Raw genomic sequence first — 17,907 nt, 5'->3', positions numbered from 1 at the left:
AGATAATTATCTTAATTTGCATTTATTATATTTATAATTTAATATTATTTCTATCACAGTATATTATTTTTATTATTGATTTATTACATTTATCATAAAAATTGTAATCACAGCAAAAGTCCTATATATTTTTATATTTTATAAAAATGAAAAAATCCGTATTCCTGTCTATTTCTAGTTGATTATCTATTTCCAGGTATAGTAAATAGTAAATTTCCTCTAATATTGTGTTACTCCTCTGTGTTTTATTGTATTTCCTTCCCTCCCCAGCAATTCCTTTTGAAAACTCAGGCCATTAGGTTTTCAGTGACAGATAGAAGGAAAAGCACTTGTCTGAGATGCACTTTTTTTTTCATGTATTTTTTAACAGATGCACAAGATAGAGTCTAATTGGCAGCGTTCTGACCAACATTCATAAAGCTGTGTCATGGGTCATAATATATTGTCATAGATTATGCTAAACCCTGATTTCTGTCCTCTTTAGCATGAGTACTTCACTTTCTCAGGATAATATTAGCACGAGCATAACAAAGGTCAAGATATTTTCACTTCACTATAACCTAAAAGAAAATTCTAAAATATCATATATGAAAAAGTGTACATAGTCACTGAATTGTTATCAATGCCATAAACTGTTCTTTTCCAATTTGTGCAGGAAGTGAATTGCTGAAACTGTTTAAAGAGTTGCATGTTTTTTGTTTCATCAGTAAATGTCAAATGAATTTTGAGGCGTTGTGGATTTATTTTACCCTGTAAACCATGACTTCCAAATGATTAGCTTGGTACTCTTTGAGTGAGACTCTCTAAAATACTTATTCCCTTTTTTTCAACTTAATAGACTTTGACCCACATTTAATCTACGTTTTAGATACTCTGACTTGAAACAGTTAAAAATTATGTTCAGCCCATAGATAGTGTCAGTTACCTTGTTTGTTAGAGGCAATAGCACTTTACAATCATCAGATTGTAATATTTCATAAATGTCAGTTAAATCTATTACTATGAATTTTTTGCCAAGTTTCTGTGTATATAAGAATCTGATTTTTTTAAATTAAAACTATTAGTGAAAATTGAGAGAGGAATTATATTACTCTTTCATTTAGTACTTAAGCACAAAGTACTCAAGAATAAATCATTTTCAGAGTGTACCAATGTGTTTAATAAAGTTTTGTTCTTGGCTTTGCAGACCCCTTTACCTGAAATAGGAAGGCGAGTGAGAGTGAATAAATATCAAAAGTCTGTTGGCTGGAGATACAGTGTGAGTACTGAAAGTCTTCATTAGCGTCCAAGCCATCTTTCCTTTAATTTTCAACTTTAAACTAATCCCTTTGTATTGTATCATCATCTGTAGAAGGCCACCACTAAACTCTTCTTGCCTAAAAGTGATATTTATGTTTTTAATGTACTGACATAGATTCATTCATCATATTTGAACACTAGCAACTTTCGGAAAGTAGGGCCTGGAAGAAATGGTACCCTGAACAGGTAAGTGTTGACTGCAGATGAAGGACTAAGTAAATTCACAGCAGATATAGCCCAGTAGCTGAATAATAACAAAAGAGATGATGGGAACAAGAGTAAATTTTGTCTAAAATTGGCCTTATATGCTTAGTCACTCGTCGTGTCCGACTCTTTGCAACCCCATGGACTGTAGCCCGCCAAGTTCCTTTGTCCATGAGATTCTCCATACAAGAATACTGGAGTGGGTTGCCATGTCATTCTCCAGGGGTTCTTCCTGACCAGGGGATCAAACCCAGGTCTCCCACATTACAGGTAGATTCCTTACCAACTGAGCCACCAAGGAAGTCTAAAATTGGCCTTGGCAAGGTTCTTTTCATACCTTTTACATGATATTCTGGACTGACTAGCTTTTCCCCCATCAAGATTTTTAGAGACATTGCCATCATGTACGAGCCCAATGAAGACTACTCTTTTCGTGTGTGAGAGTACAGTCATAGACAGAAAACCAACAGGCTGCCCAGCCTGAGTGTTCAGACATCTGGCCCAGTACTTGAATACATGAAGGTGATTTCTACCTGAAACTTTTTAACTGCCTTACAAAGCAGTTTCTATTACTCTGATAATTTGCTGGCTCTAGAATAAGCTCTGGCAAAGGAATTTCTTTTTCAGTAGATCTTGATAATCTAGATGTTAGTGATCTATCAAAGTATTCTGGGGGCCTAAATAGAGAATTTTGCTCTAACAATATAACTGATATTTTTTTCTTGACTTTTCTCCCCTGCAGTTAGCTATCTAGTATTCAAATATTTTCAGCCTTTTGTATCTTAATAAATATGCTTACAGACTCAATTAAAAATAAGCTTTTCCATTAATAATCACACCCAGAAGAACTTTCTAGTTATATTAAGAAGATATCAGTAAACAGTTTCATGATTAGTTTAAAAGTACTGGGCTCCTGTTTTGTTTACCGTGTTTCTTGGGAGACAAAGCATATCTAAACGTAAGAGGTAATGCTTATGTTAATCAAGAAGCTGTGAAAGGTAAGGTATGAAAATTAAAATTGTTTCACTAATTCTGGTTTTATCAAATATTTGTGTTAATTCATTTGAAGATCATCTCCAAACTCTCTCTGAAGTCTTTCTATAGGGAAAAACACTTAGATTTTAGAATTGGGTGAAATTGCAATGCAAGTTTTGGCATCCTGAGCTGCCTCTTCTTGACAAAAAGCAGGATATTCAGACCACTCTGGGATCAACTGGCCTTGAGCCAGGAAATGCTATAGCATCATATTACTGGGATATGTGTGAGAGTTTTAAATTACCCACTTGGCCTGATGGATATAATGTACTTATGTGTTTCTCACAAGCTCAACTTCCTGTTAATTGAGAATGGCAAACATACTAATGCTTTCCAAACATATCTGATCTTGGTTTATTGGTTTTGGGGGAGTTTACATTTATGTGGGAGACCCACTCTTAGAAGTTTTTTCTAGTTGGGAGCTTTGAGTTCTCTGATTATATATTTTAGTAAGAAAAATAATTGATCGGCCAGTTAGCATCTCTAAATCATCCTGAATCCTTTGGGGTAAGAAGTTTGTGACTTGCACACACATCTCATTAATCAGGGGTTTACGAAAATAGCAGTAGTGTGGAAGTCAAGAAACATGAGTTCCAATGCCAAGTCTACTGCTAAATAGCTAAGAAGTACTTGGAAGAATGGTCTTACCTCTCTAGTCGTCAGGTTTATCATAGGCAAAATGGCACCAGAATATTTAGCCTACCTATGACAAGAATAAAAGTATAGTTAAATACAACTACATAGTTGCCAGGAGCCCAGCTATTCTCTTCCTGCTTGAGGACATGAGGTTTCTAACTCAGAAAGAAAAGGAAGTTCTTTGATATCAAACTACCAAACAAGTTGAAGGACTCAATCTAGCCTGTGCTTCTCTTTAACCTGTTCTTTGTGTTCTTATCCTCACATTACCATCTCATTCTTATTTACTGCAGTCTTTATGAGTTCATATTTCTCTCAGCAGAACCTTGGTGCCTTGCTAGAAACTGAGAGTACCCCTCTACATTTAGAATTGCTAGTTTCTAAGGTTTATTTCTATATGATGGCAGATATTGTTATCATTTCAAAGAATAACAACATCACAAGGGAAGCAGAAAATTTAAGGGTCCTATATGGCAAGAATGAAAGCCACGAGGATCAGCCTTTAGCTAAACAGGTTAAGGGAATGTGAAGGTAACTTATCAATCAAGCTTCCCTGGGAGGCTAGGGTGAAACTGGAACCTGAACTTCTATATAATTCTCATGCTACAGGTGATTGTTTTAATTGTTCATGCTTTTATTACACAATAAATGCAAACCCTGTTGTTGGGGTTTCCAACTGGAGAAATAAGGCTCCATCCTGTCCCCCAAAGACATTCAGGTGTCTAGATTTGTTTTATAGTTGTTGAATGTTTATGGATAAATCCATTGGAAAATCCTAGGGAAATGCTAAAAAATGTTCTACAGATGTATTTTCCACTACCTCAAGGTTGTCAAGTCAAGTTAATTGAGGGAAATGCTGGGGATAACTAAAGATAGTAGAGGTTTACCCATTAATTACTTTTAGTGCCAGTGGGCCCTGTTCTAATTCATTGCCCAGAATAAGTCAAAGGTATCCTTTTTCACTGGATTTTAGAATAGGAGTTTATCTTTAAAAGTCTTCTTTTCTTCACATACTGCAAATATATCTCACTCCGTACAGTGAGAGTATTCCTGAAAAGGTTATATAAATTGAACTTTTATAGATGCTGTAGGAGAGCTTTTTTTATTTACAATGAAATGAAATTTATAGCTACTAGGAATTCAGACCACTGGATTGATAGATAGCTTTATAACATATTTACCACTGTAATGATTAGGAAAATAATGAATTTAAGCATATCTTTTAAAATTATAGGACAAATCAAACTAGAAAATTTAAAATTAAGTTAATCAAGGCAACGTGGTACAAGCATAAGGATAGACATATAGATCAGTTCAGTTTAGATCAGTCGCTCAGTTGTGTCCGACTCCTTGCGACCCCATGAACTGCAGCACACCAGGCCTCCCTGTCCATCACCAACTCCCGGCATCCACCCAAACTCATGTCCATTGAGTCAGTGATGCCATCCAACCATCTCATCCTCTGTCGTCCCCTTCTCCTCCTGCTCTCAATCCCAGCATCAGGAACTTTTCAAATGAGTCAGCTCTTTGCATCAGGTGGCCAAAGTGTTGGAGGTTCAGCTTCAACATCAGTCCTTCCAATGAACACTCAGGACTGATCTCCTTTAGGATGGACTGGTTGGATCTCCTTGCAGTCCAAGGGACTCTCAAGAGTCTTCTCCAACACCACAGTCCAAAATCATCAATTCTTCGGCACTCAGCTTTCTTTATAGTCCAATTCTCACATCCATACGTGACTACTTTGGAAAAGCCATAGCCTTGACTAGACGGACCTTTGTTGCTTTTTAATATGCTGTCTAGGTTGGTCATAACTTTCCTTCCAAGGAGTAAGCATCTTTTAATTTCATGGCTGCAATCACCATCTGCAATGATTCTGGAGCTCCCCAAAAATAAAGTCAGCCACTGTTTCCCCATCTATTTGCCATCAAGTGATGAGACCGGATGCCATGATCTTAGTTTTCTGAATGTTGAGCTTTAAGCCAACTTCTTCACCCTCCTCTTTCACTTTCATCAAGAGGCTCTTTAATTCTTCTTCACTTTCTGCCATAAGGGTGGTGTCATCTGCATATCTGAGGTTATTGATATTTCTCCTGGTAGTCTTGATTCCAGCTTGTGCTTCTTTCAGCCCAGTGTTTCTCATTGATGTACTCTGCATATAAGTTAAATAAGCAGGGTGACAATATACAGCCTTGACGTACTCCTTTTTCTATTTGGAACCAGTCTGTTTTTCCATGTCCAGTTCTAACTGTTGCTTCCTGACCTGCATACAGATTTCTCAGGAGGCAGGTCAGGTGGTCTGGTATTCCCATCTCTTTCAGAATTTTCCACAGTTTGTTGTGATACACACGGTCACAGGCTTTGGCGTAGTCAATAAAGCAAAAATAGATGTTTTTCTGGAACTCTCTTGCTTTTTCGACATAGATCAGTGAAATATAATTATTTCCATATATCTGTGATCAACTAATTTTCAACATGAATGAAAACACGATTTATAGGGAAAGACTTGACTTTTCAACAAATAATGCTGAGGTAACTAGATATCCACAGGTAAAAGAATGAAATTGGTCCCCTGCTTTCTATGAAAATTAACTCAAAATGGATAAAAAACCTAAATGTAAGAGCTAAAACTATAAAATGTTTGGAAGAAAAGATTGGAGTTGATTTGGTGACTTTGGATTTGACAAGAGATCCTTAGATATGACACCAAAAGTACAAACAACAAAACAAGGAATCGATAAATTGGACTTCATCAAAATTTAATTTTTAAAAAATTTTTTAACTTTACAATAAAATTTTGTGCCTCAAAAGACACTATCATGAAAGTAAAATGACTGCCCACAGAATGGGAGAAAATAATTGTAAATCATATATCTTATAAAGTACTTATATATAGAATATATAAATAAATCTTACAATTCAATACTAAAAAGACAAGTGACCCAACTTAAAAATAGGGGCAAAGATATTTTATTAGATATGCCTCTGATGATCGTAAAATGGCTAGTAAGCCAATGAAAAGATCCTTAACTCCATCAGTCTTCAGGGAATTGCAAATCGAAACTACAATGAGATAATCACTTTACACCCACCTGATGTTATAATAATTAAACAGAAAATAATGAGCGTGAGGTGAGGGTATAGAGAAATGAGAACCATCATTCATTTGGGAATGTAAAATGGTATAGCCACTATGGAAAACAGTTTGACATTTCATCAAAATGTTAAATACAGCATTACCATTTGACCCAACAATTTTACTCCTAGGTATATACCAAAGGGAAATGAAAATATATATCTACACTAAAATTGAAATGAATGTTCATAGCAGCATTATTCATACTAGATAAAAGGTAGAAATAACTCATTCAGTTGATGAATGGTAAATAAAAAAGAATGAAATACTGATATGTATTACAACATGGATGAACCCTGGGGGGAAAACAAACTAGTCATAAAAGTTTATATACTATATTATTTTCATTTATATAAAATGTTAAGGATAGATAAATCTATAGAGATATAAAAAATGTTTGTGGTTGCTTGAAGCTGGGAAGTGGTGGCAGAATTTGGGGGTGATAGCTAAAGAGTATGGGATTTCCTTTTGGGTTGACAAAAATGTTCTTATGGTTGAATAATTTTATTAATATACTAAAACCATTGAATTTTTCAGTTTAATTGGGTGATTCCATTTAGTGCAAACTTCATACAGTGGTCCTGTATGGTTCAGGGATCATACTTTAAGAACCATTGAATTAAAAGATACTCAATTGACCTTTATTTTCTCCCAAATTCCCAGTTAACCCCACATCTCCATTCTGAGAATTCTAGTTGGGATTTTATTATAATACATTGTTGTGTGGTATAAAGGGTTGCCATAAGATTCTCTTTCTTTGATCTACTATAGCTTAGGATACCATAGTCATTGAGTGGCATAGCTTAGGAATTTTACTATCCTTATTCTATAGGATGAAGAAGAGGATCTCAGGACTGAACTCAACCTTTTGAAGAAGTACTCTTTCCACAAGAACATTGTGTCCTTCTACGGTGCATTTTTCAAGCTGAGTCCCCCTGGCCAGAGACATCAACTTTGGGTGTGTATTTAGTTACCTTGATCTTATTGCATAAGACTAAGTCTCACTTTAGAACATATACTTTCATAAATTGAGATGTCATTTTTGTGCACCTACAGAAGAACTTAAGCATGCAACTGCTCAAAGTAGTATGAAAAAAAATGTACTCTAATTCCTGGAAATGGGAGTGATAAAATATGGAAAAATAAATTAAGTGACTGGCAAGGGGTTCAGGGGTAAGATGTGAGAAGACTCAAATGAATACTGGAAATATCTAACATATTTCTTTTCAAATAGAGATTTGCTGCTTTTAACTTTATGTAGCGAATACATTTGCTTATAAATTAAAGGTATAGCTAAGGAGATTACCTGATGGATTTGGGCCCAATTACTGAATAATAAATATCTATTCTAAGTCACACTTGGAATGAGTATATGAGTGCAATTTAAGTGTTTGCTAAGTTCAATTATCTTTAAACATAATTCCTATAAACTGTTTTTCTAAATGGTTAGTTGACTTATCCTTTTCTGAGGCTTCATGCCTATAGTATCATGAATTACAAATCAATGAGCTATAAATTTTAAAGGCTAACTGAAACCCATGCTACAGTTACCAGAATTGTTGCTGCCCTCTGCCATAGGAGACATAATCAAACCACAAGAAAATGAGCTTCAATCAAGTATATCTTTATTTAAAAAGGAATATTTAGAACATCATCTGGGGTCAGTGTACATTCTCTTGCATTTCTAGGCCAAGTTAAGAGTGGTATTTTTAAAATAATACCTGAGACTTTTCAGAATTTTCGAGTCAAAGAAAGATTCTGTTACATTTTATATGTGAACTTTAGGAAGCAGGATAGTGGGCAATATAGGAAGGTTTCAACAAGGGATTGAATTGAAGCTGTGGTTCTCAAACTTTAGCCTGCAACAGAATTTCATGGAGATCCTAATAAAAACAGGTTTCTGGGCCCCACCCACAGAGTTATTAATTCAGTTAGTCTGGGGTAGGGAGTCCACAAATTTGCACTTTTTAAAAAGTTTACAAGTGATGTTGGTGATACTCGTCTGGGTACCACATTTTGAGAACCCTCAAATTTAGAGATCTTCAGTTTAAACCTATTTTCTCCCAAATGTCCAGTTAACTAAATCCTCTATTCTCTGACAATGCCAGTTCAAATTTTGTTAAATACCACTGTGCATTTTTCATGGCTACTTTTTTTTTTCCTTTTGTGGGGGTGGGCATACAGCATTTGTCTTTAAATATATTTTTATAAGATTTTTTCTGTTGGCAGTATGGCAGTCTACTTATTAGATATGTTTCTCAGTGCTCAATTAATTCAGTCATATAACATCTATTCATTCAAAGCTATCTGTTTCCAGGCTTTCTCCTAGATGCTGAGGATACAGTCATAAGCTGAATTTATGTGGCTCTGGCCCACTGGAGCTTACAGTCTATTTGTGAAGACAAATATCAATCAAATAATCACACAAATAAATGTATAATTGGTCAGAAGGGAAGTAACATGCTTTTGTATGGGCAAATAACAAAGGAATCTGAGTTAGGGAAAGGAAAACTCTTCCTTGAAAAACTTTTTCTTACACTGATATCTGAAGGATAAATAGGCACTGCATGCAGAAGTTATTTGTTGAGGTAAGAGTTTTCCTGGGACCATTCACACTTTCTTTCCTATGTAAATCTGAACACATAGGAAGCAAATAACAAAATAATTACTGTTTATAAAGTATAGCCAGGCACTGTGCATGCAAATTCGGGAGAATGAGAATGTCTTGCATTCTTTTCATAGTAGAACTCTTCTGACTCAGGTAATACTGGCAAGATTTTCCAGTGTTCACTTTAGTGAATGACTTCAATTCATGTTTGTCATGGTTCAAAACGAGCCCCTTTTCTTCCATTACCACAGTGTATATGTTGTAACCATTCGATATAGTAGACATGAAAATTAACCTTTGTGTGCTTTATCTGTACTATCTGGTTTGTTAGGCTGCTTTTCTTATTTTCATTTATTGGAATAGTGTACTCAGGTAAAAGACTCTGTGTTATATCAGTTGTGAATAAATAGAAAATAAGGAAGTAATTTTCTGAAAGGACAATCTTAGTATTCCAAAAGGAAATAAGGTATACCTTTTAAATATTCATGATTTGGGGCCTATCCTTTTACTTCCTTTCATCTATGGCAATAATTATCTTACCTATAGTTTTTTTAAAAAGGCATGTCTTGTTCTACTGACAAAGTAGTATTACCATTTGACATTGGCACTAGAGCATGAACCTGCACTTAAAGAAGTTTGTGAAATTGATTATAATAGGCAGATTCTCCTTCATATTGGTCAGTCCTCTAGTTAGCTAATATATGAAAGCAAATTTACTAGTTGGGCACCTGATACATTAGTGGCAAAAACAAATTTCCTGAAAAATTGCATTTGTTAATAAAGTAAAATCTGAATGAGACACCGTCAGAATATTAGACTTAGAATAGACTTTCCTTAGCAGTTTATTTGGAAAAAAAAATTGCCCTACAGTAATGGAACTGACAGTTTCCCCCTTCAGGTTGTATGTTGTCAGTATCTTGGGGAAAATATTCTAAAACTTGAAAATAAAACAACAGTAAAAACAAATCTAGTCAATGCTTAAGTGTAAATTGTTTTGAGATACTCTCCATATCCTGTTTTTCTACCCGCAAACTATTCCCTCAACTGTCTTTTTTGTTCTACTCCAGTCATCACTCAGGCTTAGCCCTGTGCAAGCTTCTTTCTAAAAGCATGTGCTCATTCTGTTTTCAATAAGCTGAATGTTCTTCTTTCTCAGCATACCCAAACACAACCTATCCTTCAAGGCTTAGCTCAAATTCCACCTCCTGGTTTAAAAATCCCTGGTGTGGTACTTCCTTTCTCTCCCTCCAGAGATCTTTGGATTTTTTTTTTCAGTTCTTTCTAATTCTGCTAGCTTCCTACCAGACAATTGAGCCAGTCTTTGCAGTATCTTAATGTCTAAACATAACATATACATGTAAGCCATATGAACTAAAACTCTCCAGATATTTTCAGAGAACTACTTTCTAAGTCTTGGTACTTTCTTTGCTGGCTTCCCTGCAGATGGTGATGGAGTTATGTGCAGCCGGCTCAGTCACTGATGTAGTGAGAATGACCAGAAATCAGAGTTTGAAGGAAGATTGGATTGCTTATATCTGCCGAGAAATCCTCCAGGTGAGCATTCGTATAGTCATTTGCCCCGACCTTGAAAAAACCTGGGGGTAATATATACAGTGTGTCTTATACTTGCTCATATAGGATGGTTTAAAAATTCTAAACTTCTGGATCAGGATACTGAAAAAAACCAAAAGGCTTTAGAGAAAGCGGCTTTGACATAATGTCATTCCAAATCATGGCTTTTAATGGCTCTTTCAGAGTCAGACTACAGTGTTTGGTGAATCATGGGTGTAATAACTTAGAGTGTTAAGTTGTTGTGATTTTTAGAGTTCTTTTTTAAAAAAGCATAGCACTATCATTGGAGATTAAGATAGGTTGAGAAATCCGTGTTTTACTCAATGGCTCCAAATCATCTACAACTCTTTTGCAGATATCCTCTCTGAATAATGTCTTAACATTTAAAACATTCCTTATTTTGAACACCAAATTGGATGAAAATGACAGTCTTCTTGATCCACCAAACTCAAATTTTTCTTTGTGTCTTAAGTGCTTAGAGTCACCCAAGAAGGATGTTAACAGAACTGAACAGCATCACTGATAAAATATTAGAATGCTGTCTTAACTGGATTCACTCATGGTAATAGTGTACATACTTAAGAGTGCAAACTCTGGACTGAGTTTAAATTCTGGTTCATCATGTATTAGCTGTGTGTCCCTGAGTCAATTACTTAATTTCTCCAAATCTCATTTTCCTCACCTGTAATTTGGGGTGGAATTAGTACCTTCCTTAAAAGGTTGCTGTAAGGATTTAAGAGTTGACTCCATGTAAAGTGCTTAGCACAGTGCTTGGCAAAGAATAAGGACTCAATTGATATTAGCTGTTTTTACTGTTATTTCTATTATTAATCTCCTGTTAGTATGTAGAGCAATCTCACTGAAGCCAGGGCATGGGTTAGTTTTAGTGGTGAATGGTCTGGAGACAGCATGGTAAACCAATACAAATGGCAAGTACTTTAAAGTGAATTTCCATATTCCTCCAAATTCTCAGCCTACAAGGTTGACTTCAAAATATTTTGGACTAAACGAATAGTTGGATAAGTAGAGTAAAACAATGGCTGAGCTAAGATAGTTCAGATATCCAGGTCTTTAGTCATGTGGTTAGTTGGAAAAATGGAGACTAGAAAGGAAGGTAAATGGCCCAATATATACAAGTATTAATTTTTGGTGTTCCTTCTCTTTCATGGATGTCCTGATTTATTTTCCTTTCCTTATAGCTGAAAGTACTATTTCTGGGAACTGGTTGTAGTAATTCCAGCCTAAAGAAGAATTTTGTCTGAAAAATGCAAATCTGGGCCATTTTTCTTACCAAAAGTCTTTCCAAATATGCTAAAAACAGTACCAGAAAAAGAAAAAAACTATATATTGATCTTGCTTTTTTATATAAATATATATATGTATGTATATGCAGGGCTTAGCTCATCTTCATGCACACCGTGTAATTCACCGGGACATCAAAGGTCAAAATGTGCTACTGACTCATAATGCTGAAGTAAAACTAGGTAAGTTTATTCTTGTAATACTTTAAATGAACCCCAAAATATCTTAACAGAGAAAAATCCTTTAAGATTACAGTTTTATCTCATGTCACTAATATCCCCCTCTACTTATTTACACTATGTTGTCTCTGCCTGCAAAATAAGTCAAAATTTGAAAATTTGTTTGGGAAGGGATGTGGGACAAGAGAAAGATGCACCTAACTGTTTCTCAGAAATCATTTTGAGACAACAATTTTGAAATGGGAGTTTTACATTTTGGACATTGGGCCTTACCTTCTATTGGGCCTACCAGGTGGCTCAGTGGTAAAGATTCCGCCTGCCAATGCAGGAGATACAGGTGATGTGAGTTTGATCCCTGGGGTTAGGAAAATCCCCTGGAGGAGGGCATGGCAACCCACTGCAGTACTCTTGGTGGGGTCTGCTATTATATTTATTTCAACAATTTAATTGAGTGTTTACCATGTGCAAGTTTGTGTGTCATGAACAAGGATTAAACAAAAAGACAATTCTTCCACATCACAGAGCCATATTTTCCAAAGAATATCTAAGAGCTTTTAAATTTACTTAAGCACAAATTGCTTCATTGGAATTTTCCCTCAAATATTTAAAGAACTGATATAAGTTAGAAATGATGCTCCAGTAATATCCAAATCAAATTCGGAATTAGAAATCTAAAATCCAGTTTCTAGCTTTCAGTTCCAGGGTTCAGAATGGTATAGTTTATAGAAAATAATTATTATATTGTCTCACAGGCACACAGGGAACAATATGTTGTGCTCTTTAATGTTTAAAATAAATATTGTTGGTTGATTTATAAATAATATCATATAAATAATGTCAGTACTATTTAATGGCAGATGACCTCATTGATACAGAACATAAAATCACTGGCATCAAATCCTGTATTTAATCATATCAATTCTTTCCTGCCATATCTGTGTGTGTGTGTGTGTGTGTGTGTTTAATAGTCACTCAGCTGTGTCCAACTCTTCGCAACCCCATGGGGTGTAGCCCACCAGGTTCCTCTGTCCTTGGGATTCTCTAGGAAAGAATACTGGAACAGGTTGCGATTTCCTTCTCCAGGGGATATGTCTGACCCAAGGATCAAACCCAGGTCTTCTGCATTGCAGGCAGACTCTTCACCATCTGAGCCACTAGGGGCTTCCCTACCATATCTCTAGCATGATCTTAAGATCATTCCCATTTTTCCTGCCAAATAAATATAACCAGAATACAGTTTTTGTTCATTCACTAAGAATGCTTTTCACTGAATATTTGTAGAAGAAGCATGTGGTAATAATTGTTCCTGCAGTAAGTTAAAAGTAATTTCAAGTAAATGTATTATTCTTTTGTGTCTAAAAGCTACAAAGCTAGAAACAGAATTTTAAGACACGTGTTAAAATGCACAAGGGTCATTTGGATCTCACAGTGAAATGTGTAGCATGGATATAGTATGTCGCACAGCTACATTCTGTGTTCACATGGGGCAGTGTTCCCATATATTTGGGTCAAGTTGCTAGCCAACCCTATCATCTGCATCACAGAAGAGAAATTGTAAGTAAGTGAAAAGCCTCTGAAAAATCTGTCACAAAGTCCCTGCACTAAAGATCATGTACTTGACTCTGTAGGAGAGACCTTTTAGCACTGGATTAGAATTTTTTCAGGCTTCTTATCTATATATAATCCTTATACATTGGTTTTTAGATTTCTTAGATCCCACAATATTTTTAAATGACAAGTTATAAGGAGAAGGTTGAAGAAGCAAAACCCAAAGGGAGTAACAGAAAGGAGAGAGACTGGACAATGACTGTATTGCAGTCTCAACTGATCAATAATCCTCATATTCTGGTCCCTAAGTCAGTAAGGAAAAGATGAATGATGCCACTGTTGGGATCTCATCCCTACATTTAATTTCAGGTTTTCTTTTTTTCCTTTTTCTTCCATTTATCAGTCTTTTCTTCCAGTCTTTGCTCATTTCCTTTTCTTCTTTGAATGTCATATGTAATCTTATGGCCTTCATAGATATTTCTTGGCCCTTAAAGTTGGTCCTCAGGGATAGTGAGAATGCTGAACTCTGATGTAACCTATTCTCAAAAAAAAAAAAAAAAGTATCTAGATAATGAGACTGTGCAACACCCAATGATTTTCATGTATTATGGACATTGTGTTGATATTGTTGTTATTAGTCCTTCCTTTAACACTGCCTTAAACTCTTAACTTTTTAATTTTTCTTTTCCTAAGTTTTTTAAACTACTTTTCAGTCAGGGTTGTTAGCCATCCTCTAGATTCCTGGAAACCATTCTAAATTAGAAAATCTACTTCATTTTTCATCCATGTCTTATTTTTTCTGGACTAAATAACCCCAGTCTACTTTAGCCTTTTTTTCTGTCTGTTTCTGAGGATACCATACTAAATATTTTCATATAATATATCCCACAGATGAATAGAAGACTGAACTTTAATAGTCTAAGCTGAGATATGGATACCACACTAAATATTTGCATCTGATTCAGAAGATCTGTAGAAGAACTTAAACTAAATTTTAGCATAAATTTATTTTTCTTTATTAGTGTAGTAGAACTTTCTAACATCATCAGTGAGACTTCCTAATAAAGTACTAATAAGTTTTTGATTTCTTAGATGTTGCTTATAGTGCTGGTCTTCTTCCAGCTTGGTGGCAGGTCCAAACACTACATATGTTATCACTTCAGAGGTTTAGGGTATACTGATGGAACTTTATTTTTAATATTCATGGTAAACATTCAGCCAAACCTACTCTAGATTTATAATAGCACTGCTGAATCTGTTTCCAACATAAATACCAGCAAAAGCCTATTTCCCAGTGTTACTGGAGTAGACTTCATGGTAAAGTTTGCTGGGCTGGAATGAAAATCTGTTATCCATTGTGGCTTTTGTATTGGCTTTCCAAGTTAAAGCAATAACTTATTGAGCTTTTTGTTACTCATTAATTATTTTGACAAATGAATTTTGCAGTGGATTTTGGAGTGAGTGCCCAGGTGAGCAGAATTAATGGGAGGAGAAATAGCTTCATTGGAACCCCGTACTGGATGGCACCTGAAGTGATTGACTGTGATGAAGACCCCAGACGCTCCTATGATTACAGAGTAAGTGTAAGGATTCAGATAGTAGGAAACAAAATTTGTAAAGGACTTTTGACTTTTTATTTTAAATTATGAAATAAAAGAATAAAAACCACTACTCCTATATGTGGTTTGATGATGTGTGTAAAAATAATATTTTCTAAGAATGTAGGCAAAGTAGACCATTGGGAGTTATCCATATTTGAGGAAGAATGTCTAGTTCATCTTGTTTACAACTTCTTGGTAAAGAATATTATATTATGTGGCTTTATATGGAAATTTAACTTCCAGGGACAGAGTGCTTTATACACTTAAAACTGAATAAATGTAAAGCCAATTATTAATCCCACAGTAACTTAGCTCCAAAGAGAAAAAAAAATAATAATTTGATTACTCAGGGTAATGGAGAAAGTCCTTGGCATGATTCAGCTCCAAACCACAGAAAATCAGTGGAATAGACAAATTAAGTAACAATTTATGCTATTTATTAAAATTTCCACTGAAGCTGCAATTTGGACAATATACATCTATGTACACATTTTAAAAAGTTGATATGGAAAAAAAACACTCCATTTGATATAGACTGGAAAAACCACACTCACTCTCCACATCATAACTCATCCAAACAATTCATTGTGGTTTCATTGTGTGGAACCTAGGACTCAATACTCAAAGTTGATTAATTCAAATTTCATCTCTTTTCCTTTTCCCTTAAATGCCCTCTGCTTGATTTGCAAGCAGATCTGTTGAGAGCCAATACTATTAGGAGCTATGGAGACAATGGAAACATAATGTTCTTTAAGTGACTTGCTGTAACAATAATGCTTTATAGCGGTACAGTTTTTGGCAGTCTTCCAAGGACTTTCACCCCTATTAATTATACACTTTTAATTTTCAGTCCCACATAACTTAAAGAAAACTTAAACTTATATCATCACAACAACTCTTTGAAGCTAAGACATCTATAAACAGGTATTTTAAGAATTCAGTTAACTTGTTTAGGAGTCATTAAGCCGAACAGTGCACTTCTAGCCCTGTGCCCTTTCTACATTCTAAAAAACAAAGTACAGTTAACTGTAGTGACGGTCATTCCCTGGAGCCTCCTAAAATGTATATTTTCCTAGAATTATAATAATTCTGTCCTCAGTTTCCTGTATTCAAGGAACTCCTGAAAGTGCTTATGTATATAGTATTTCATTTAATATTTATGCTAGTTCTATAACATGGGTCCTATTATTATAATCTCTATTTTGAAAGTGAAAAAAAGAAAGTGTTAGTCACTCAGTCATGTCTGACTCTTTGCGACCCCATGGACTGTAGCCCGCCAGGCTCCTCTGTCCATGGAATTCTCCAGGTAACAATACTTGAGTAAGTAGCCATTCCCTTCTCCAGGGGATCTTCCTGACCCAGGGATCAAACCCATGTCACCTGTGTTTCCTGTATTGCAGGCAGGTTCTTTGCCATCTGAGCCACCAGGGAAGCCCTAATAGGGTAAAATTGAGGTGCAAAGTGTTAAATCATTTACCTACGATCTCACTTCTTTAGAGCTAGTAGTATGTGATTGGATTTCTTTACAACAAATTCCTTTTGGTATTTCAGTTAAGGTAACAATAGCAATACATCCAAGATGAATTTTCCTTTCACTGAATCCCCACCCATATCAACTTGTTGTGTAGTGCAGTACTGGCTGGTCATAGTGTCAGATAACATCTTCCTATAACATCAGTCTATAATGAAGAAAACCCATAAAATGGCTGTGGCATTGGTACCTCCCCTCAGCCAAAGATTGTTTAGAGATTCTAAATACTGTTTCCCACTTTTAAGTGACTTTTTTTTTTTTTGGTCATCTTTTCCTTTGCAGAGTGATGTGTGGTCCGTGGGAATCACTGCTATTGAAATGGCTGAAGGGGCTCCTCGTGAGTAATAATATCTGATGTTGGTTAAAAGTTATGGAAACATGCTGTACAAATCTGCCACTTGTACCCGTCAGCTTGTACTGATCACACAGGTGCCACACCACGTGCCAAACTATAAATGATGGTCTTTCCCAAATTACGAAATGCCGTAGTCAGAATGGCCAGATACGTCTGTAAGAAGAGTTTGTATTTTTCTCTGTTAAGATATCTTATTTTAGGCTGATTGAGTATTGAGTCAATTTAGCCTCAATAACATTTGGTCATGATAGTAATAACCAAACATAATCTAAAGGCGTTCCAGTACATATTCACTGATGAAATATTTAGGTTCCTGAACAGTTACACTTATATACTTCAGACTGTGCCAGTTAAGAAAATCCTCCAGTAGTTCCTTTTAATTGAGCCAATCTTCAACAATATTGAGAAGGAAGCTTTTTTCCCCACTTTGGAGTCAGTCCAGCTATCACTGGTGCCTTCCGTGCTCCTATCAGCCACTCCATTGCCCCTCATTGTTCAGTAGGCTCCATTTTCTCTTGTTTCCCCCTCCTTCTCTTCATTGAAGTAACCTGTCAGCAGTCTATTCTTCAGGTTACTGCTTTCTGGTAGGAAAGTAAAAGTGAAATGTGAACTTGAGTATAAATGATTAATAACCAGCAAATGTATAATCCCATAAACAGGGCATATTTGCTGTTCTCAATACCTAAATCCAAGAATATAAGTAATAAACACATTCATAGTATTGATGAGAAGTGAGAGAAATGCCTGACGTGTGTATGTCAGGGGGCAGGGCTTGCAACTGCTTTGCTTTTCCCTCTCCAAGCAGATCCTGTAGGTTCCCATGTTCCTATGTGCTTCATCTGTACAGTATCTACTGTTTTAACACTGTGTTTCATTGTTAATGAGAGTAATTTCAAGGAGTAGA

General features: G+C 35.5%; 1 protein-coding gene across 5 annotated transcripts in view; it reads left to right on the top strand.

Moving 5' to 3' along the window:
- Positions 1 to 17,907, top strand: part of NRK (Nik related kinase) — a 128,506-nt gene that overhangs the window by 60,464 nt on the left and 50,135 nt on the right. For 4 of the 5 annotated variants that reach the window (XM_055562909.1, XM_055562908.1, XM_055562912.1 and 1 more), the window contains 6 exons: positions 1,187 to 1,258; positions 7,140 to 7,265; positions 10,359 to 10,469; positions 11,881 to 11,971; positions 14,963 to 15,093; positions 16,931 to 16,985. In XM_055562909.1, coding sequence (XP_055418884.1) covers positions 1,187 to 1,258; positions 7,140 to 7,265; positions 10,359 to 10,469; positions 11,881 to 11,971; positions 14,963 to 15,093; positions 16,931 to 16,985 — 586 coding nt within the window. Of the gene's footprint in view, positions 1 to 1,186; positions 1,259 to 7,139; positions 7,266 to 10,358; positions 10,470 to 11,236; positions 11,417 to 11,880; positions 11,972 to 14,962; positions 15,094 to 16,930; positions 16,986 to 17,907 lie in introns of those variants that run through there. The other variant, XM_055562911.1, reaches the window with a different exon arrangement.

Source organism: Bubalus kerabau, chromosome X (assembly GCF_029407905.1).
Source record: "Bubalus kerabau isolate K-KA32 ecotype Philippines breed swamp buffalo chromosome X, PCC_UOA_SB_1v2, whole genome shotgun sequence".
Classification (NCBI taxonomy): Eukaryota; Metazoa; Chordata; class Mammalia; order Artiodactyla; family Bovidae; genus Bubalus; species Bubalus kerabau.
This window is presented reverse-complemented; position numbering and strand designations above follow the sequence as displayed.